The sequence below is a fragment of the Notothenia rossii genome, assembly GCF_949606895.1.
Source record: "Notothenia rossii genome assembly, chromosome: 4".
Taxonomy (NCBI): Eukaryota; Metazoa; Chordata; class Actinopteri; order Perciformes; family Nototheniidae; genus Notothenia; species Notothenia rossii.
Genome location: NC_136902.1, coordinates 70,916,449 through 70,940,683, shown reverse-complemented (window position 1 = coordinate 70,940,683; position 24,235 = coordinate 70,916,449). Strand labels below are relative to the sequence as shown.

General features: G+C 40.8%; 1 protein-coding gene across 10 annotated transcripts in view; it reads left to right on the top strand.

Annotated features, from left to right (window-relative positions):
- stard13b (StAR related lipid transfer domain containing 13b) overlaps window positions 1-24,235 on the top strand; it is a 79,157-nt gene that overhangs the window by 40,754 nt on the left and 14,168 nt on the right. For 6 of the 10 annotated variants that reach the window (XM_079679338.1, XM_079679337.1, XM_079679333.1 and 3 more), the window contains 2 exons: window positions 22,792-22,863; window positions 24,016-24,097. In XM_079679338.1, the coding sequence (XP_079535464.1) occupies window positions 22,792-22,863; window positions 24,016-24,097 (154 nt within the window). Of the gene's footprint in view, window positions 1-1,307; window positions 1,735-6,130; window positions 9,195-20,046; window positions 20,232-21,354; window positions 21,578-22,791; window positions 22,864-24,015; window positions 24,098-24,235 lie in introns of those variants that run through there. The other 4 variants (XM_079679341.1, XM_079679340.1, XM_079679334.1 and 1 more) reach the window with 4 other exon arrangements.

Here is a 24,235-nt window from a genome sequence, read left to right as displayed (position 1 = left end):
TGGGGTCTGAGTCCTCATTGAAATGAAGTAATGTTAGCTCAGCTTCACACAGAGGCCAAACTGAGGGCAGCAGAGATTTGTCCATTTAAGAAACTGTCAATCTTCAGCCAGTCGCTGTGTGTTTATAATAGTATCAAACTTGTTATAACAGTAATCCCAGCTGCTAATGAAAGAAATTAAATGAGTACAGACGATATCGCCACTCCTCATGCTCCCTAAACGGGCACACAATAAAAGAAGGGAAAAATAATTTGGGTATAATGATTACTCAAGCTGTTTAGCAGTTTTCTAAAATAACTTATAATGTTTATTTTTTGGAGGTGAGCTGATGTTTTCTTTTCTTTTCGGTATGTGCAAGATATTGTGACAACAATATAAATGATGCTGAAACTTAACCCATGTTGCTGTTGAAGGGTTGACCTAATCTAACCTACCTGGGGAGAACTCGCTGAACTCTCGCTAAGCTTTAAAATAATAGAGCACATCCTGCTGGGGGAAATTTAGGTCAAAATCCTAAAGATAGTTGATAAATAAGTCAATGTCATTTACATGTTTTAGACACATCCATAAAAGATGGAATGCCTGCAGGATAGGATGATTTTAAATAAAAACCAGGTTTTATTGTTGTAAATAAATGGTGTAGCATTCAAGTTATATCATTGTACATGTATTATTGATAACCACAGACTCAGGATTCTCTATAACTGAAGTTTACTATAATGTTGCAATGTTATTTTTGACTCATATTATTGTAAAGTGAGAGAATAGACAGGAGAATGTGATTGCCCAGTATTGAGTGGTGTCATCTGAGAGCTGCGGTTTGTTTGAGGTGGGGTGTTGAGCGGTTTGCAGCTTGTGATGCCTTCAGGTGCCCTACGTAGAGTTCTGTTGGTCTTTTAGAAAGTGACTAAAAGGAGCTGTTTTTTTCTTTTCCAAAGTGAATAAAAAGCCATACAACCAAACAACTTTCATATAGTTTTCTATAAGAGACTTAGACGTAGACTGATATTAAATATTCAACAAAGTCTGAAATTAAATCGCCCAAATACATATAATCAAAGCTTAATATTATCATGCAAAAAAGCAATTCTAAAATAATGATGTTACTAACTCTTGTTACCATCAGTCCTCCAAGTTCTACATTCCTCCTTTCCAGCTGCAGCTGGGTGGATCATATAGCGCTCAGCTGGTAACTCTTATATTTCCCGCAGCATTTGAAGGTATCACGGTTGTGTAGCGCTGGCCGCGCGAGGATCCCTTCAGACACACACACACACGCAAACGCACACGCACACACACACACCGACGCACACACATCTGGTGTGAAGTGTGAAAGTCTGTATTGGTGCTTTACAATCACTCTGTTGCTTTTCCTCGCTTTTTTGATTACCGTTTCTAAGCGAAAGGAATATATATTTTTTTTTCATTCAAATATGTTGACAACTGCGTTTGAAGACCGGGCACCAAAATCTGCTTTGCTGCTAGTGTAGTATAGAAACTTAAGTTTATAAATGGGAAAGCAAGGGTAATTTTTCTGTTTTACTTTAACACAACCTTGTCTGTGTTGGACGGAGAGGATTTTGTTATTATGACCAAGTGGAGGTTTTGCGATGACATCTAGAAGAAACTCAGCGAAACTGAAGCTCCGGCGGTCTTTCAGCGAGCAACTGCGGAGCTCCACGTCCAAAGCCTGGGATTTACTCTGGAGGAATGTCCGAGAGCGGAGGCTGGCAGGTCAGTAGCCCGCCGCACGGTGCAGGGCTGGGGGTCGCACCACCACAGAGAGAAAAGTTCCTCAAAGTAGTATTAATTTAGCAAAAATGGGAATGGGTCCTTTCTTCGTTTGCATTAAGGGTCGTTAAAGTGGTGCAACAGGGGTATTTGAGAGGGGGACATGCAGAACATTGTCATCCTTTTGGATGGGCATTGTGAAGTAGATTTTTCCCCTAAATAACCGGTGCTGTGCAACACATTATTAATCCTGAAATATATAGATATTAAGTGTGAATTTAATGTTATTCATAATATGTAATATAATGCTAAGTTCTAAAGAGTTTTGAGTAGGCCTGTAGCGAACTAAAATCCCACCGTCCCTATTTTCTTTTATAAATATGTGGGGGGAAAGCTGGGCGACTTCTGGAAATAGATCTGTGGGGGGTGTTTAGCCAAATGTACGTGGTCACTTTTAAACTTTACATTTAAGTCCTTTCTCTTGTTAAGTTTTGATATAAAGTTGTATTTCATTTGATTAATTTCAATGGGTTAAATGTGATGCAAACGCATGAATACAGACACAATAATTAACTTATTAACATGTTTCCCACGTGCATTACATCCATGGCTGCATGGTTTTATTACAGTGTTAATTTGTCTCCAGTATCAATGAGCAGTGGGCTGCTGCTGCCGCAGAGTGGCGCTGCTGAGCAGGCTAATGTATGAACTGTGAAATGGAAAGTGTATGCACAAAGTGAGAGTAGAGAATATTTTATTATTTCCTCATTATTGGTTTAGAGTCATGACATGTTATCAAAGCACCTTAAATTAGCATGAATACACGTTTAAACAAAGGTTCTATCAATCTTCTAACAAATAACTGTAAAAAGTGTTATTATATTTAGTATTTAATGTTTGGCACATATTTTCCCTTTTAATTAGATTTCTGTTTCTATAGTGTGTAATGTAATAATACTGCAGCTGCTTTCCCAGTCACTCTTCTTGAGAGTAGCCTATTAACCTTCATAGTTTTAGAAATAGAAAGGCTATCATAGATTTATTACAAGTTTATATTTCCCTAGACTGTTTGTTATTACGAATACCTGGCTGTGAATTAACTTGGACCAAGGCAGTTTTCCTAGCAATGCTGCTCCACTTTAAAAAATCAACAGTGAAGTTTTATAGTTACATGCCTTGTGCAGTAATACTGTCAAAGTCCTTGAGAATGGGGAAGAGTGTGAGAAGAGGGGAATAAATCACTTGTGCAGTAACCTAAGTCTACCACTAGGTGCTGTGAGTTGACCACATCAGTTTATCCCGAGGGAAAGCCATATGGTTTGGTAACAGCTCTGTCTTTATCAGGAGGATTTTCAGTGTTCAAATACAAATACAGACAACAAGTGTAATAGCTTTGTTTCACATGTTTCAAAAACGTTGTTCAAATATAACACATTGGTTGTACTTTCTGTAGGAAGCTTGATACTGCATTGTATGGATATTTGACTTAATAACCGTATTCTTTAACACGTACACTAAGTCATGTGCCTGGCATCCCTTAAAGCCTGAGCTGTTTTCATTGAACATGATACACATGATGCAGCTGACTGTCTTATACAAATATATTATTATACGTTGTTTGATCCCTGCCAGGAAGGTCCCTCGTGTTTTTTTGGATAATTTTAACACAAATACGTTGATTATGATCATCACATCAGGCCAGGGGCGGATCTATGAAAAATATTCATGGGGTGGCAAGAGGGTGGCAGGAGATTTTGAGGGGTGGCATCCCCTGGCAGAAGTAGCCTATATGCTGATTTAATCGCAGTCATATCAATCAATGTTAACTTGGAAAGCCACAATATTTATATTTTAACTCAATAACATCAGGATACATTATTGTGGCACATCAGTAAAGCCTTAAATAGAAATATATATATAAGGTGGCAGACATAATTTAATGAATTTTAACTGAACAATAACTGAATTAGTTAGTTTCACTCTTAGACCAGCAGGGGTAACCAAATCAGCGCTCCACAACTTTACTGCAAACAGTTACAACCTTGACTTTACATCAGAAAGAACAAACATTAAAGAAGTGACTAACTGCGTCAGTTAGGGTTTTAAAAAAAAAGTGTATTCAGCTAAAACATATACATCTCTGCAGTTATTATCCAGTGGAATGCCTTTACCTACTGGCCTAGTTAAATCAAAGTGGTTACTTTTTTTTGGCTGGGCAGTGTAGTTTTACACACCGTCTTATTTGACTTTCTCAGGACTTAAAATTGTTTTTTGGGGGCAGACCCCCACAAAGAAAAAAATATATACACACGTAAGGTCATCATCTTAACAGCTTGTTATGCTCATCGAGTCATCCGTGAGCAGAGCATCAAGTTGGCATGCCTATTACAGCTGAATGCGGCGATTACCATGTTGTTCAGCAAAACGCCTCACAAACGTATTAAGATCCAAAGCTTTAGTGCGTTTTGATTCAATGCTGAGTACAGCCAAACTTGACAGTCTCTTCTCTGTCATTGTAGACCGCAAATATCTCATTCCTTCCGTCTACTTGGGTCCGAATGCTTCTCGTTTGGCACCTTCCCGTTCAAATGAAATCGCCGCCAATCATATTTCCATGCTCGCGCCAGGGACTGGGGGGAGGGGCTACAAGACTCGCGTCATGTGCTGGATTCACTTGCACTCGGACATTAGGGATATTCTCTCATAAATGTCCGATGAGCCACAACTTTTATTTCAAAACAAAGTTGCCAACTGGGGTGGCAAGGCTATTTTTTTGTGTTGCAATTGTCACCCCATGCCGCCCCGGTAGATCTGCCCCTGCATCAGGTTGATATTTTGGCAAGAGAGGAAAAAACTCATCTCTATTTTGAAAAACAGATTCCAGTATGAGAGGGAGGAAGCCTGAATTAAATTGAGGTCAGGTATTTGAGGCCCGAGACAGCTAATTTCTTGCTCATCAGCAATGATATGGCCAATCTCTGGGGAAATCAGCATGTGTCAAATCAATGATAGTGGTCTTTTTATACAACCTTTTTGAACATTAGTCCAAACTGATAGACTTGCCATTTTCTACGTAAGTTCCTCTGCTAAGTGTGTAGCTTATGCATGAAACATTATTGTTTGAGAATGATACTCTATCTGTTCTCTGCTGCTGTGCTGAAAGTTAATCAGCAGTAGGCAAATATTTGGAAAGACACGGAGGGCTTCCTCTGCTCTTGTGTGATTAATTAACAGGTGTTGACTTTCACAGCTTAACTGGAAAGCAGAAGCAAAATACAGATAAATGTGAGCTGTCACTTTATATAGACACATTATTATCACAAAGCTTTTTCTAGTTACACCAATATATTCAGGACATTATTTTACACTGTAGGTGGGTTTGACTAAGTAAATACATTATGTTTTATAGGCACTAATCCAGAAATATTATTCCATCTTGAGCTGAACTTCTGCTGTAAGTCAGGAAATATTACAATTGTAAGTTTGGAAAAGCTCCTTTCTGCCTGCTTCGTAAATATATTTTCATACATATATGTTTAAACTTTGTAGAAATATGCAAAGCAGTAAATTAAACATAACACCATGAATTACACAACAATATAAAAACCTGAACTTTTAAAGGTCACTGCTCAATTGTGAGGAAATAAGAGGAGATAATGAGAAAATAGTTTGGATATTTATAGTGCCAACGGACAATTATTGTGTTTCATAATAGATCGTAAATTCTTTTTTGGAATTATAATCAGCCCTATTATTTAAAGTGCTCAGCCATAACAATCCCTTACATCATTTGAAAAAATAAACCACCCCCGTATCTTATTTATTTCCATTTAAAATACAAATATTTTATATTGCATATATTACTAGCAGATAGGATTTGAGCAGACGTGTGATTTTATTCCAGACTGAGCGTTCAATTCAGACATTTGGTGGCTCGTGTGTTGGATATCTTAAGTCACACTGCGTCTATTCTTAAGCCTTAACCACAGGAAACACAGCCACGCAGAGCCAGAACTGCCCAGTGCAGATTACATGTGTCTACTGCTGAATCACGCCACATCAGAGCAGTGTCTAAACCCCACTCTGCTCCTCCATACTCATCATCTATGGGGCCATGATTCAGGATATACTGTAAGAGGGCTCGGCAGAAAGGGTTGCCAGGTTGTCATTGCCAACTATTTTGAGAAATTGTCAACCAATTCTGTGACATCAGTGGAAACCATTTTTGGATAGGGATCAAAACAGCAAAATGTGCTCTCTTACTTGAACTATTATTATTATTATTATTATTATTATTATTATTATTATTATTATTATAATCAAGACAGATTTGAGGTCACCCCTAAAAGTACAGATGATGGACAGGCTTACGTTGGTTTCACTTGAGGGACCCACAATCCAGGTCCAAAAGAAAGGTCAGAAAAGCAAAATGTGAAAGGGAGAGAACAGTTGGCAATGAAGTGACCTACTGAATTCATTTTCACTGATCTCTGAAAAACAGGACAGCTGCAGCTGCACTACTGGTATTCAGTACATTAGTAATTTAGGTAGGACATATTACCTGATGACAGTTAAGATTCAAATTCTGTAAAGTACAAGGAATTTTGTACTTTAGCTTTTAAATGTATCTCACATTTTCATTATTAAGCTCACATACAGTAGCTGCATCATTTCTAAATTACTGAAAGTAAAGGGTGACTAAAGATGGCAATCATATTTCAGTTTGGGGATCCTAGAGCTAAAGTTTTTTTAACCAAAGTTAGTGTTGAGCTCATTGTAAATATAGTTCTGGGGCAGAGAATGAATATAAGCAAGCATTAAACGTCTGTATTACTGTTGTATTTTAACATGGCTTAATTTGTCTTCACACAGTAACACAAACTGCCTTTTATTGTGAGGAACAATAAAATACACACTTTAAGCTGGCTGGCATCTTAAACGGCCTCAATATGTGTTTGTGAATGTGTGTGTGTGTGTATGTAACTTGAGTCTGGATTCCTGTTGCCATGCTGTATAGTAGTTGAGCTCTGAAACCTAGACAGAGGCGTGTTGGAACACGTTTGATAAGGGCTGGAGTCACTGTGCCTGACACACAATATTCCCACTAAGGACACACCACAGCCATTTCTTCATGACATGCGGCACAAAGTTAAACACAGGGACATCCAAAGGGAATACTGCAGATCGCGTCGCTCTTGCACAATCCCCGCTGAGGCATTTAAAGGGCAGACAGACACGAAAACACAACATTAATCTCATTCATTATGATGATGTTGCATAGCATTGGGTGATTGATTCCGTAACGTGATATGTAGGATGCACTTAGTGAATATGTCGGTCTAGACGTAGAGAGGACAAGAAAACACAGACATGGGTTCAGCGATATCTAAATGTTGCCAACATGCTGCCACTCATTTTTTAGCCTCCGACACCTGAAGCAATCCTTTACAGTATGAATGAACACAGGTGTACGTGTTGGTAAAAAAATGCGTCACTGCCAAATGAAATCATCTGAATAGTGTCACACCATCACCTAGTCCCTTAAAAAAGCAACAATCACCTATTTCAATTGCTCCACCTGAGGGTGTGGAGAAGGCTATTAAACACAGAAGTTTATGAAAACGTGCAGTGCCTGAAGTGTGCTGCTGAATTGTGGTCTTTGTGAGCTTAAGCTAGGGTAGAATTTGCCAGCCATGGAGTGAAACAGACAGGGGCTGTGTTTGACTTGGTCGCTTGCCCATTCGTGCTCTATTCACATGTATGGCGCCTGCTTACACTACACAGGCCAGCTTGTGGGGCAGGGGCCCTGACTGGTGCTGGGTGGGTCTGCTTGTGCGGATGTGGACTTTACCTCAGGTGTGAGGAGATTATTGTTCCATGTTTTAAACTGGCCGATACAAGCAGACTTGATATCATGTGAGCATTAGTTTTAGTTTTGATTTTCTTTAAAAGTTATTGGCCCAAATAGTGTTGTCACAATGCAAACACTTTGACTTCGATACAGATACTGTACCTGCCAAGATACTGTATTTGCATGCAGATACTGAAACCATGCCAACAACCTAAAACAGTAGTAAAATAAATTGAATAATAGATATAGATAATAGATAGAGAGAACATGAATCTTAAAATTCTTAAACACAGGATATATGTTGACAATGTTAATGCAATGTTGTAACACAGTGTGTTCATACAATAACAAATAAACCTGGAGACCCTTAAGATCAGCTCTTCAGGTTCACATCCCCCACATTCCCATTTCACAATGCTGCTTATAAAAACTTCAGTCCTTGTAGAGATAAATGTCAACAGTAAAAATGGTGTACATTCTAAAATCAGGATTCAAACATTTCTTCAGATTTCTTTTGTAATTCCTCCAGTTTTTTCAACTTTATTCAATTGAAGTTTGATCGATAAAGCTCACATCTCATATCACTTCTTGTCAGTACAACACAGCGAGTGAATTTCCTTCTCCAAATACATTATAAACATTGCTATATGCCAAATACTATGTGTTAGTATATGATGGGACCAGGGACACACTGACACAAGAGCCCTTGATGCCTGCCATTGAACAGCCATCAAAACTGAACAGATGAGTGGCCGGAGCTTGAGCTTTCTTTTTGTGTTGGGTGAAGAGGATATAGGTCACTCATATGTATTCAGGCTAAAATGTATTTTTCCCCTGAGGAGGTGACACTTGGAGGAGACATGCTGAGAGGCCTTCCTGTGGCTGGAGCTAGGGGTTACGTGGTGGGGGTGGGGGAGCTGAAATTAGCATTCTCCAACCAAGAAAACTTTTTTTTTTTCCTCTGTAGTTTGCTCTAATATGGTACAGTCTCACTTTCGCCCAGTAAACTTGGCACCTGTGTGACCGGCAACAGCAGAAGAGTTGTTCTATTGCAGGGCGGCTCCAAAAAACACTATTTTTGTAAGCCCTCCCACACCCCTCTTTCTTCCACTCCTGCTCTCCTCTCAGTTCATAGGCATTCCAACGGTATTTATATTTCCCTCCAGAGCAGGGGGAAGTTGACAAGCATTCACACAGACATTGGATTCAGCTCTGCAAGGTGGGCTGTACTCCCACAGCTGCTTTGCCATTGGCCTCCATGTGGTCACATGGCCTGAAGAGATAGACTGAAGTGTTGGCACTCCTCCCCCTAGGCTCTGCTGTGCTTTCCTTCTCAGCTCACTTTTGGCTTTTTGCGCCTATGTGAAGTTTTCTGTTAGTGGGAGAGTGTGTGGGTGAGTGTGTATCAGCCTGTGGTCAGGGGCTTGTTTGGGGTACAGTGTTTCAGTTATGTTTCGGGAGCTCCCAGAGTCCACAGGCAGCGAGTGTCTTGGGAGTATGACCCCAGAGACTCAGGATTTCTACCTGAGAATGGACCATCACCACAGACGCTCCGGGTACAGGCTGGGCAGGATCATTGCCAGGCAGCAACTCCTCAAGAAGATCGCTGGAGGTAGGAAAGCTGTTTGGGAAGGAGTGACAGTTAAGTCTTGATCTTGGTTGGAAAACAACCAGGTTTTTGAGCCTTGGCTGAAGAGAGAGCTGTTAGTTATTAAGAGTTTAAAATAATCATTCTATGTCATACCTCCAGGAATGCTGGGGGTAAGAGGAGCTGGTAGTCAAAACATGCAGTGAATAAGATATGACGCATGTGTATGAATATAACAGTGTGATTGCTGGACAACCTGGTGTCAAGTGAGCAAGGGCATCAATGTGTTTGTCTGGGATCAGCTGATTGTCTGTGAAATGTCAGTTCATATCTGTAACTTTCTTTCCTTGGGCACTTCAATAAAAAATCTCTTTGAAAGACAAATAGAGTGATAACTTTGTAGGTGTGTGTGAGTGTACCTCTGCAGACAAAGACAATCTTGACCTTCAGCCAATATGTATTCAAGGGAGCAGGAGTGGTGACTAGTTAATATTGACTGATTATAGTGAACACTGATAGGTGATAACCTCTGGGATCAGTTACATAACAAGAGGAAAGCCTAAACTGTAAACAAGAGATATCAATGCATGTCAGTCCTGACAGTTTAACAAGCCCTCAACACATTTGTGGACTGCTGTATGAAGCCAGGAGAGCAACAGCGCAGCCTGACGCCCCCCATTCATCTTTCTCAAAGGCCTGTAACCTCTCGCCTTTGCTTTACCTGGAGATGTAAGGTCCGGGGAGGGGGCAGGGCAGCATAACAATGGAGAGGACAAAGTGCTACGACTCCGGCTCCCTCCTGCAGATGTGAGAACACTGACACCGGATCAAAGAGAGGCTAGATTTCATAACAGATTAAGCCTCATCATCTTCAGCCATCAGATTTAAACACACAGCATAGTTCTCCTCTCAGTCACAGGAGAGCATGAGTCAGATAATGCAGCCTCTTGTGTGGGCAGGATTACTGAATCACCACAGAGAGCTGAGGCAGCGCATTAGGCATTTTCTGTGATTATGACGACGAGAAGAATACACAGAGCTTTGTGTTGGATTGATGTGTGAAGATTTCCCAGAGTCATGTGTATGAACGAATGTTTTCCACATACATCTTCATGATCTGATGTTCGCAGGCGTGTGCAGTCATGTAGCCTGCCATGTGTTTTCAGATTACATGTCTGCAAACCAACAATTTAGTTGATATGTGACAAAGACAGAAAATATGTACATGTTTGAAGTTAGGATCAAGTAATTTTAACAGCGTATACTTCCATGTTTTATACTTTTAAGTATAATGTGCTAACCTAACTTTTGACTCACTCAAGATGGCACAGTTTGGCCTTTTCTTCGGGGTTTTAATACGGATACATTAACTGCATTTTCTCAATCTCAGTCGGAGTTGTGAAGGTCCCCCTAATGTATATAATATTGATAAATATAAAAGGCAACTGGTTTAGTTTCAAATATGTAGAAAAAATGTTACGACATTACCTAAAAACCAAGCTCATGCAACCACATTAAATGATTGTCTTAAAGGTGTCTTTTTCTTGGAAGATAAAGACAAAAAGGAAATATACTCTTGGGAGAAAGACAGCTCCTCTTGTCCAACTATTTTAACAGGCTGTCTTAAATTCTGTAATTGTGTAATCTTGAGCAATCTTCTCGCCTAATTTTGGTAATTGCAGTTGTTTCATTTGATTGGCCTTAATTGAGCAATGTTCTTCTTCAGCAGTTTTTCTTCCTTTTTCTCAGGAGAGCAGCGTCTCTAGGCCTACTTGTGTGATGCCCACATGTTTGAAATGCGAGGAAAGGTAGTATTTTAAAGGGACTGTCTGCAGAGGCACTCGATTGATCTCCATGTGTCGCAGTGGCTCCTGCATTCCAGCTGGACAGCCCTGTTGACATAGCAGGTTGAAAGTGAGAGGGGGCCATGGCGATGGGCAGTTACCCATGTATTGTTTCACCCCAAATTCCAGGAAAGCCTTTGGGGTCTTAGTCATGTTTCCGATTTGATGGCGTTTTAAAGCCACCAGAGCTATATCTGTGTGTTTGTGTCCGGTCCTCTATACACCTACTGCTAAAGAACCAAAACACACTGAAAACGCACAAGTCCTTTTTTTCTGACCAGTACATGTCGTCTGCTCGGAGACTTGATGGATAGAAATGCACAGCTGTGTGGAGTAAGAAACAGGCGTTTGACTGCTGCACAGTGGGATTGTTGTGCAAGGGAATGTCCATGTTTTCATTGAGGAGGAATGTGTCTCCTTTCCTGAAAATACTTTTCAGATTTTAGAGGAGTATTCCATACCCCATAACTCTGGTAGGGCCACTGTGTTTATGAAGTGTTCTGCTCTGTCTGCATCGAGTCAACAGACTGAAGAATCTCAGGATTTCAATATGTTTTTAATGTTATGCCGAAATCCCTTTAATACTTAAATGTGTATAGTGAATGCTTGTGCATATGACTTTTATGAATAATATATATGTATATTATTTAGGGCTCATTATTCGTACTTCTGTGGATTGTGATATTGAGGATGTAATTTATACAATATCACGGAATGGTGAGATGTACAATCAGGTGTGCTTCATATACAAAATTAGACTAATTCAACACAGATTTGATCAAATGCCAGGGTATGACTGAATCCCCTAGTAGTCATTTGTCCATATATAGTTCAGAACTCACATATTTATTGCATTAGATGATGGCTCCAGCGGTTTTCCTTGTGGACTGTGGTTTAAAAGTGTTCCTGTTTAGCCACGGAAAAGTCTGGTGGAAAGTGGAAACGCTGAGCAGCTGAATGCTTCACCGTGACTAAACCTTCATCGCTGACTGTGGCTGTTTGGTTCTTTCTCTCGTTGAGGAGCTGCTGTGTTTCAGACAAGAAGCTCTGTCCGGTGTGACCCCTCTGTGGCCCTTCTTCATGGCTTATTGACCTTGGTGCAGCCAGCGGCTCCGATCTCTGCCCTGGGAAGGCCATTTGTGCATTCTGCTCCGGTTGAGGATGTTGTGCGTCTTGTGTCAAATGTCACAAGTTATAGCGTGACAGCTGCCTGCTTATCATTAATCTGTCTGTGTCCTGGAGTTACAAAGCATGCCTTTTTGTCTGGCTGTCATGGTTGAAAGGTTTTTGTCTGTTAGGGTATCTTGCTATCAGCCACATATATTCTCCTGCTGCTATGTTTTTAATCATATTGCTATTTGCTCAGTTCTACAGAAAATATTCACACACTGTGCCTTTTTATGTTTACTTTTTACTTTGGTAACTTTACATTACTGACAATGTTTATCTTATCAGCACTAACTGTTTTATGTCATGGTTAAAAGAAGTTCAATGACAAACCTCTTCTGCCAGTTCTAAAGGTATTTGTTTAAAAGAAAGCTCTACTAGAGGTAAGCTCTACTAGAGGTAATAGTGTACACCTCCTCTTGAAAATGTTTCTCTACTTAGCATATAGAGGACGGGAACACTTCAATTTTTGAAGAGGACAAGCTGTACCTTCCTTCCTCTGTTCTCCCTCTGACTAGCAGATGGATACTTGTTGGAAACCTGCTCTGAAAAGGGGTCTGTCCTCTCCCACTTAATACTCCTCTCTCAAAGGAACTGAATTATTCATTTAATTATTCAAAGGTCTGCTTCACCATGTGGCACGTTTGATCATCTGTGTGTGAAACAAATATAACTGCTCCTTCATTCAAATGGAGGTTTGATGATAAGTGAAGATGTAGCCATATGCATTGTTTACTTAGTACACACAAGGTCAGTTTATCTTTTATTCATGGCGGACCTCTCTGTGGAGGGGATTTCTATGCAGATTAAGTTTGCTACCTTCAGGGGTCAGTAGATAATACTGGCTGGGAGCGAAAAGTTATTTTGACAATTTGATTAGCTGGTGTTCTACCTTTAGCACCACCATGCTTGTCTTTTTTTTAAATTCTGAAATGCTTGAGGATACCTGTATAAACTGCATAAACCTTAGCAGATATTATGATTCTATTATGTTGTAAAACAATGTTTTGGTTATTTTAAAATGTTTTCATATCTCCTATGCCTGCAGCAGTCAAAGAAACGCTGACAATTGGTTTATAGCAGTTGGTATTTTCCCACCCTGCTGATAAAGAATGAGGAAACGATTAAAGAATGTTGTAAGGGTCAGGAACCAACTGACTCAATCCAACCAACCCTTATTAAATAAAGGTCACATTCACAAAGCTCTTATGTAGATTGTTTGCCTGTAGGTGGCAGACTGAGCTCATATCCTTCCTGTAAATCTCCCTCAGTAGTTCCAAACTGCCAGAGTAGCTGACAGCTGCCACATGTGCATGGCTAATCATTTACTAAGAAGAGATTTGAGAAATGCCTCGGCTGCACTGTAACAGGAACGGAAAGTCACATATTAACAGAGCCACGATGGAAAACCTCCCCTGTTAAGAGGTCTTTCCATTCCACTGAGAGAACATGCTATTTCACTGGGGGAAAAGTCTCATTAACCTACATCCAGCCAAAAGTACGGTAAATATGTTATCACCTAAAGAATCACCTCGTAGTTATGACACTGCAAACACATTCCTTCGGATAATGAAGCATGTATGTATATATAAAACATTTGGTACGTTGTTTAAAAAAATGATCCAAATATGCACACGTTCTTATCCAAACGACTTTTGCACAGTATCAAAAGATAGTGATAACAGCAGGTGATGTTAATGGTATTAATTTGTATTAAATAAACGACTGCTTCTCAGGCTTCACCTAAATGCACATTATCCTTAGTTAGTGGTTAAGCCTCACATAATTGGACAGTCTGACCTGACAGTTAAGTAACCCCCCCGCCCCATCTGCCAGAATTCAGTACTTGGCTGCCCTCCTGTGATAGTTATTTACATTACATGTCAAGAGGTGGAAAAACTGAGGGATGCAGCATGCATGCAGACCACATTCAGCCTCTGTCTCTTCATTTAATAGGCTTTTCAGCCTGTCATTGATGGCCCGCATGACAAATAGTCCCACATTTTCTATTAGTGCTCTGTGCATTAGGGAGAGACTGGCTCTGATAAAGCCGAACAATTTGTCTCTTTCATAGGGTAGCATTCTTGGTACGCAGCAGCTCATCATACACCACGACACGCGCTAACAGTGTCATCCTCTCTGTTTTATGAGTGCCGCGAGGCTCCTGAGGCAGTCTTGTGGCCATTCACTTTGATGTCGTTAATTAGGACCAGCGTCCCCAGAGATGGCTCCATGCTTTTATGGTGGAGGTCCTGAGAGGGCTTTCTCACGGTAGGGGCCCTTGTTCTGACATTGGCCCTCTTTCTACCCTCTGACTCTTCTGAGGCTATTCCCAAGGAAGGAGGGAAGCCTGCGTAGTCCCCCCTGGGATCCAGTTCAAAGAGAGGGAGGTGGTCTTTGGAGCGTTTTCTTTTCCTCGTCCCTGTCCTGTTCTTCACAGAGCCAGGGTCATACAAGAAACCTCATTTGTTAGTTGACAGTTTCCTTTTACTTATTAGCATCTGTTATTAGTGTCATTTTTGTTTGTTTGGGTGCCAGGACTTACAGAACACGTGTTGATAACTTTCCAGCCCGCTTTTTCCATGTAAGAGTCAAGATTTTAGGTTAGCTGGCTGAATGTTTGTCAGTAATTCATAGTCATCTCCTTTTAGTTGTGTTATGTTATATGGCGCTCACGGAAAAACCAAATTACAGTGTTATATAAGCTATCAAAGGGACGGAAGCCACACAACCATATATTAAGAGTGGGAAAACAGCATGACATGGCAGGGCATGCAGCCTACTTTACATACAACAAGACATGTATGGACTTCAAATCAGGATGCACAGAAACACACACACACCACTAAGAACCAGAGGTTTATCTTGTCCGGAGATACAGTTAACTGAAAGATGGAACACTGTAGGAGGAGCTGCAGGGACCAGGAAGAGAAACAACTAAAAGCTCAGAACAGAGTCTAGCTGAGAGGGGGAAAAGACAGAAAAGCAGAAAGGGAAGGAGGGAAAAGAGGGAAGTGGGGAGCTTCAAGGGGATAGAAAGAGAAGCTGGGGAAAAGTCCGGCAGGCCCAGTGTTTGACTTCCCCATTTTGAAGTCTTACATGTGCAAAGGGGAGCACAGATGCCCACAGATACAGAAGCTATCTGTTACATCTTACTGCTTATATGCTTCACTGAAAGATTGGTTATGCTATTAATAATTCTGAGCAGCTCACTTTAATACAATAAAAAAAAGAAAACACTTTGAAAGTGGACCAAAAACAACAGAGATAAGAATGGCTGAGATGACCATTTCTGAGACAAGAAAGCTGTAGAATATCATACTAGATATAGCTCGCCCTTGATGTGTGTTATCACTGATGAGCCTGCATTAGTCTTCCAGGACTGTTGTCTCTCTATCTGGTAATAGACTGAATAACCCCAACTGACCAACTATAGCACAATGATCACTCTGCAAAGATCAACAATGGGTTGAAGAAAAAGCCCAGGTTTCAGGGAGGTATGCCTGGATGAAATGAAAAAGGAAATCTCCAAAAGCCAAAGTTGATGTTTTTATCACCAAAGAAAGCAAATCCTTCATACAGGCCTCCAAGTTGGTTCTCAAAACACTTAAAGATGCGTGGGAACATGGCTGCAGTCCAGTGTCTTGAAGTGTTTAGCTTTTGCATTGTGCCTTTGGATTGGAAGTCACTTTAGTACCCTATGTATTTCACAGAAAGCTCTCCGGATAGGTTTCTGCCTAGTTCAGCTATTGCTGGTAGTAAAGCGTAGGTATTTGGGGATCTGGAAATGTCTCCTCCTTCCTTGAGGTGTGGGGTCAGAGGCCCCTTTCCTAGTAAAGGACCTTCTTGGAGTTTCTGTTGGAAATCATCTGTCTAGTGTCCCGTAGTGTGATAAAAGGGGGAAGAAGAAGAACACCTGTCTGTGAAGCTGAAGTACACTCAACACTTTCGTCGCATGTTGCTGTTTACTGAGCGACCCTGAGGAATCAACATGTGGTTGTAAGAACATTTTCTCAAAACTGGGTGAATGTGAGACGCTACAGCGAGACGGATAAAAGAGTGCTTGAACTTTGAATCCTGAACTTGTTCAGAGACCACACAGCACACACACCATACAGCCCATCATTTTTTCTTCTGTGACACCCAACCAGGTCTAGTGTGCTATCATTTTGCAGTTTGGGTCTGGGATCATTTGTAAATCCTTCGCTGACAGGCTATTTGTGGTTGGAAGAGGCAGTGACTCTCTGGTAATCGCTCCAATTTCTCTCCCAGGCTGTTGTTTGGTGACTTTGAACACATACTGTACATGTCTGCTTTTGAAAACCACTTGAAGTGATTTTCCATAGTTTAAAAATGTTTACAACATGATGCTCACCCCCCATGGTTTTAAGTATATAACCCTCCTTCCAACAGTGATACATCTTGATTTTGTGTTCTCAGGCAGGATTGTGTGAATGTAATAAATCAGCTTCGGCTTTTATTATGAGTCCACTGGTAACTGATACTTCTCAGGAAAAAGGGAAATAAATGTATTTAAGTGTTGTCACTGTTCATTATCAGAATGTAAAGGCTGAAAGAGCTGTGCCTCGTTTTTGCAGACTCAAGGGAGAGACAAAAAGAGAGACAGCCAGACAGAGAAAGAGAGATAGTTGATGGGTTGTTACCCCTAAAGATGAGAGAAGCCTCTCTCTGGGTGTCCTTCAGAGGTGAAGGAGAGTGTTACCACAGCTGTGCTGCTCTTGTTTAAATTCAATACAGGACCTCAAGAGAAAAACACAGCTCAGATGACTTTTAACCCGACAGGCTTTGGCAATGGTCAACAACAGCAGCTCACGTGGTCTTTTTATTTACACTCAGAATCAATCAGTTCTTGCTGTGAGTGTGTGTCTACTGTGAAGTGAAAGGTGAACAGACAGCTTTTCACCAGTGGAGTGAATAAAACATATGAAGATTCTTAAAGCAGACTGTATTTGAAATTGAATGTATCTGCAATCAGCCTATTAACAAATTAGCAAAAACGTATATGATAAGCTCTATATTTAAAAGGCCTGATGTATGAAGAGATTCTTTAATGAATCCTTGATGTCTGTGAAACGCTGACTTACGCAGGTTCAGAATGCTAATGCCTCCCTGGCACTGGCTTTTCCTGGGCTGGCACTGTGATTGTCCTCAAGTCCCCGGCCTGCAGGAGGCATGGATATCTGCTTTGTTTAGACACTAGTTACTAGAGACCTGTGGTCCACTGAAAAGATCTCTCCACAGGTCTCTGTGGACCACAGGGCATAAGCAGACCCAGGATTTGCTAGCTCATTTGTATTTGAGGAAGTTTTGCTTGGGTGTCTTAGCAACGTAGCCTTGTGCCGGTCATTTTAAACCTGCGTCCCATGACGGCTACAGGATAACAGGTCCCTTGTGTGCCCCATGGGATCAAATGAGGGGGCTGGAAGTTCGTGGCTGATTCAACACCGGCGCTCTGTAATTACTTCTAATACTCATACGCCAATCACCGCGGCAAAAATAAAGTGACTTCCACAAAAGCTGTGTTGTTACTCACCTTTGTAGACAGATAATCTCTTAGATTTGGCTATTGTCCTTTGTCTCAACACCTTGCCGTGGACGAGTAGCTGTAAAGTGAAGACGTGTTTTGATGTGAGCGGGTGGCACCTCCTGTTACGCTGATGATTGTGGCATATTGTGCTGAGGATGTTGGAGTCTGAGGGAAACATAGAGCTTATTAAAAAATACTCTTGAAATCAGCTAGGCTTTATTCCCTCAACATTAGATTAACAAGGGGCACTGTGGTAGTAATCCACCTTGTGCATTGCCAGCATTCCCTTCAAAGGACCTGAACTCTCACATATAGAGATCTCCTATGCCCCCTCTATCCACACGCATGTCATCACGTCCGTATTTCTGGTAAAGTCATTTGTGCTTCCTGTTTGCTCCCCTATGCCCATTTAAAAATTGTGAGACAGAAGGAAATGTTAGGCTATTTTGGGCATGAGACATCAGATGCTGTGGTTTTTGGGCAGACTGGAGAGGGGGCAGTGTGTTTCCCCAGGCTGTCTAGTCTTACTTTTACAGTAAGGCTGACTGCTCACTGTGAGTGGGTGTCTGTAAGCAATTAGCATCATAAAGAGGAAGAGAGTCCTCTCCCCCATGCCTCCCAGCGTGACGACACCTCTCCGCCAGCCAACCCACTGTTACATCTTTTTTTTTCTCTTTCCATATCACTTGCTTTCTTTCTCCAGGTGTTTTTGATACAGACAATCTCAACCGTCCCAGTATACGCTGATACTGTGTTTTCTGGCTTGTATATTTGTCTGGCCTGTCTGGCTGATTCATGCAGATGTCTCTGCGGCAGTGCAGAGTGGGGGAGGAATGGATAGACACATTTGTAAGGGTCTACTCTGTTAGTACTTTAAGCAGTTTGTTTTAGAGTGCTTTTAAAGCTCGGAGTTTATTTATTGTTAAATGGTTTGTAAAGGTGACTAAAGTGGACCGCCTGCGTCATTCTGTCTGTGCTTGCAGCCTGGTACCCAGCCCCGGCCCCAGTGGGTCAGGGGAGCTGTGTTTTACAACAGGAAATGGCATAAACGTCACAAAGCGACAGGCGTAGTAGAGCCAGGCTACATATGGAATAGTAATTACGTTATAGGAAATTATGGATGGAAGACATGTCCTTGGGTAATCATAGTGCCATGGCAATTCCCTGATATTTAAAGTGCTCCTCATTTTATCGACAAACTAATGGATTTCCCTTATAAATCATGAACATTTATGATCTAATCTGTTATAATATATTTAGCTGATCATCAGGAAAACGTTGTCTTTTGCAGGGTGAATGCTTTTATGCTTCTTTCTTACTTTCTTTTTCTTGATTCCGTTTTAGATGCTTAACATAAGAAATACATTTATAAAATACAATAATATAATGTATTAATTTGAACTAAGTTTATATAATTCATTATCAGAATCAGGAATCCTTTATTAGTCCCACAGCGTGGAAATGTATAGTGTTACAGCAAAAAGGGGCATAGCAGGACTCTCTTGAAAAAGAGATTTTTAATCTCAATGAGACCTATCCTGGTTAAATAAAGGTTAAATAAAATAAATAAAAAAAAGGCATGCAATAATAAAGAATAAGCTTAAAGTTATTAAATATATATTGAAATAACTTCTTTGTTTTGAGTCAAGTGACCCAGCAGCGCTGTTGCTGTCTCAGGTGACACAGATCAAACAGTTCCTCTCTCATTGATAAAGCCTCAGACAAAGAGTCTGTGACGGAGGTGTAACAGACGAATATATCACTGATGATGTTAGCGCGGAGTCTTGTGAGCCAAATGCCAGAGAATGATTCACTGCTGCTGATTGCTGACAGTTTATGTCATGGTTTTCCCCCGGTTCAGCTGCCTACGATTTTTCCATTTCATTGACCTGCTTAAACAACATCTGGACTTTTCTAAACCACGCTTCCCTTTTTTTTTTTTTTAATTAAAGATTTCCCACGTTAGAGCTGACATTTCTTGGATGAAATGTCCCTCCATTCCAGATTGTAAAAGCTGACATCATTCAAACTTGCCAAAATGACATCAGGAAACAGTGGTATTTATCCAGCTGAAAGAAAATAGGGTCTTGAATCTCCAGACAAGTTCCAATATTCAGAGGAAGCTTAGATCTTTGCCAAAAATGTGCTGAGTGGGGTATAAAAGAGTTGTCGTGGGCAGAGCTGGGTAGGAGGGTCGGGCACACGAAGCTGGAGGAGGAGGGGGAGGAAGGAGAGGGGGTGAGCTTTAGGGAGCCTGCCACAGAAAAGGGGTGGATTGAAGGAGAGATTTAGTGTTGGGACAGGCACATGGTGATTGGGGGTAGATAGAAAGAGAAAGGGGAAAGAAGGAGCCGTGGATCTGAGTTCAAACTGCAAGCTGTGTTCAGAGAGAGAGCAGGAATGTCGCTCAGCGTGGGAATGAAGATGCTCTGACATGTTGAGAGACACTCGTAAGTCTTGAAGGATATAGGAAACGCTCTGGCTGTATCATGAAAATATCCCGTAAGTACACAATAATTTGTTACCGGAAATTAACCATAGTGTAGGCTGATTGAAGGATTTTAGAGAGTAGACATATTAAGACCTTTGCTTCAGGGATAATGGCTTGTTTTAAACCCAAAATAATGAATCTTGAATTTGTTTTGTTTAGCGAAAGAGTATTAAAGGAAGAGGATTATTGTTTGTCATGAAGCATTGCTGTCAGATAGATTCAGTAAAAAACAAAAACAAAGCATATCAAATCCTTGAAAGTTTTACCGATATTGTTGTTAAATATTTTGTGAAAGAGTGGAATGTGAACAAGCCTTTAAAGCTGTCAGAATTTTGGCATTGCCCATCCGAGCACTATCCAAGTGTGCCATATCTTTTCCTGCGGCACTTTGCAACATGTCATATCTCGGCAATGAATTGCATAACCAATGTTGTTCTTGATAGTGAACGTTAGATAAAGTGAATTCTAAAAGAAGGAGTTGCCCTTGCCTCAGATATTTTAGTCGTACACAGCTTTGACATTGTGGGCCATTGTGTGTCACGGCCAAACTGGGTTTCACCTCTTTGCGCAACTGTAATTTTATACTGTACACAGTTTTAAAGCTGTGTGTTGTGGAGCGCAAACACAAGTTCTCATTCTCTGGCATTATGCCCACCCAGCCTTTTATCCACAAGAGATTTCCTTAGAGAGAGGATGAGAGGACAGAATGTCTCAGTATCGTGTTACAGAATGCCAAACAGAGAGGAATTCCCAGATCATGTTACTTCTAGTGGTCCAACCTGAGGCTGTGGGACACAAGAGGACCTGGCAGCGCCCTCACTGTGGGCTGCAGATGAAAAACACAGGCCTGATATCATCCACCTGGGAGGGAAGCATTAGTTGCTTCTGGTGATACAGGTGGGAACAGAGCAGAGTGGCTCCTGGCTGCCTACACATGTTGACTTAACTGCTGGTTAACAGGGTAAACAGTGGACCTTTTCTGTAATCCAAGGACACAGGGAACTGTTAATATTTATTCAGTTGCTGGTCAGTCTGAAGACCAAAGTCACTTTTCATTGATTTCTCAGGGACACAGATGTGAAGCAGCACAGGTGAGTCTGCCTGGTTCAACAGTTTTTGTAAAACGGGTGATAGCAGTATCTTCATTGCAAAGGTTACGGTCGCTGTAATTACGCAGTATTGTGTGCTGAATGGCCGCGGTTCATGTTTCTGTAGTGTGACAGACACGGAGTGGAACTGAGACCTCAGATGTGTGATGGGAGAGCAGTTTTTTATCTAGAGATGCAGCTTGAAGAAGCTTTCCTTGGACGGGATGTTTTTGTGGATTCTCTTTTTAAAAAAAGAAACGTAAACACAGGTGTGTGTGTGAAACGGGAAAATTATAAACTTTGTGGACTTTTAAAGAACTACTGAAACTGGTAGGAGCTTTTTAACGTTGCATTTAATGCCTCTGCATTTTATTTTTTACATTTATTGATTTACGCTGATGGAAATAATGGCTTGTTCTATGTAACCCCTTTTGCCTGTTTTCAGATGTAGTTTTTGTATAGAGCAAGATCTTATTTTATCATCAAATTAAATATCAGTGTATTTTCCAACTCATTCATTTATTGTTTAGAACATCACGACTAAGTAAAAAAAGACAGGGGTCACTATCTCTTTTATTATGGTAGAGAAATGTGGAAAGCAAAATATATTTATTTACACCTTCTTTTGTCAGTAAAGTAATGGAAAACCCTCTCCAGATATATTTCAAAAGTACATTTGGGAGAATGTGAACGTTTGCTTCTTCCTTCGTTTTGTATTTCTTTCTTGCTGTTGCTATTTATTTAGTGGTTTATGAAACATAATGATATATCTTGTTTCTTAAAGTGAAGCAGATTGTGTACTGTAGCACCAGTGTGTCAGACTTCATGTCTCACGGTCTGTTTCCTGTGCTCTGAAGCCTGCAGACGGATCTGTAGGTCAGAGACTGACTGATCGGAGCTTTGTTTACCAGAAAGTCAACGCGATATCTTGCTTATACTAAAAAGGAAAAAAACAACTCTGATAAAGATACATTTAAACCTGATATCCAGTTTTTATATTTATTCAATTGTATTGTTGTGTCAAAATTACTTTCCTCCTTTTAAACATGCATTTTTTAATATGGTTTTGTTTCTAGCGCTGTACATTGTTGTGATGTCGCTGTTTCATTATGTATTATACACCCCTTAAAGGTTTCAATATCTTGTTGTATCGTTCACATTGCTTTAATAGTAAATGGTCTGTAGATGGAAGTTCCCATGTTTTTTCATGTGAGTGAGCTTGGAAACATCCTCTCTGATAGACTGGTCGTCATCACATCCGTGCTATCTCAGGAAAATCAGATGGGGTGGGGTGGGGGGTCTAGTTAGAGAATGCAGATCTGTCCATCCCAAGTCTGTGTTTGTAGGATTCCAGGTGCAGAGGCTTTTCTGTACTGCTTTGGTTAACGCTCCAATGTTTTTTTGTTAGAATGGAAATTGCCTAATGTGGTTGGGTTTCACTTTTTTATCCTTGTATTAACACATACACTTTCTTGTGTTTCAGAAATCGAGGCGAAAGAGGCGTGTGACTGGCTGCGTGCGGCAGGATTTCCCCAGTATGCTCAGCTCTTTGAAGGTAATAAAAGCACTCAGGGCACTCAGGGCACTCCCACACGCATTCATCACAAAGGTGGCAGGGTGTTGTTTGGTAAAAAGATAGAGATTAATGAACTAGCACACCAATAAAAAGGTCTCTGTAATAAACCAAAAACATCTTTGTTTTATTGCAGCTTTATTTATATCAGACAAAACACTGTTCGAGCTTGAATGGGAGCTTTTTAAAAGGATGACTGAATAATGGTACACTGTCATCTGGTTTGTCACCCTAGTTTCCAACACAGTTCACAAAGCTATGTTTTCATGGGCTGCATACGGAGCCTTTTTTAACAACTGTCCTCAGGATGCCTCGGAGCTAGGGCTCCAGTCAGATCCCCAGACACCAGAACACAGGCGAATATTGGCTGCTTTTAACATCTAATCTTTTCCAGGCTACAACATAAACATGTCTTCTGTGCTTAAATACTGAAGTCATGGGAATACATTGGTTTTGTCTGAGCTTAAAATAGCTTTCCTCCCTCAGATCTTTGTGTCAAGGTCAGACTTTTCATGTGCTTAGGGGCTATATATTTGTTTGCTGACGGTTTGTTGGTAGTGATAACATACTGTAGCTCAAGCAATGTTAGCTGATAATGGATGATAAAAGATTGAAAAGCAGAAAACATGAGCTTCATTCCTGATGATTGGGATCATGTATTAGGAAACTTCATTATGGGGAAATCTGTTATCAGGACTTATTAGCGTTTCAAAGCCTACAGTATATGTGAATGTCTGCCCCCCTAAAGGACAGGCAAAGCCTTGTTGAGGTTTAAGCATTCGCTGCTGCTTCTGCTTTTCATAAAAAGTTAACAGCTTCACATGAATGCCGTGGAATGCTAGATTCAGAGGGTCTGGATTCAGTCTCTTAAGTTATGTAAGAGGAGGCCCATACTCAGAGGAAGACGTAATGCCTGCACAAGCCCGAGCGCTGTTATCTGAGCAAATTCTGTCTTTTCTCATTAGCATCACATACAAAAGTTTGATGGTCTCCCAGCCTTCAATGTGCTTCTGGAAAGAATGTGTTTTCCACATCTTTTTATTCATTCATTCTGTGAACACTGTCTGTAGGAGAACTACTGAAAAACCAAATCAAATGTCAACTCTGACAATTGCTATGCTTCTTTTTCTTCAGATTCCCAATTCCCCATTGACATAACCCCTGTGAAAAGAGATCATGACTTTCTGGACAATGATCTCGTGGAACCTCTGTGCAGGTAACGACACGTTTGACTGACACTGAGAAGACGGTGGCTCACACATGAGTCAATGCTACAAATAATTTCCTTGCCGTAGGGAAACTGAGATATATGGAAATCCATGTCAGTGGTTTTGTGTAAACATTTAGGTATCTG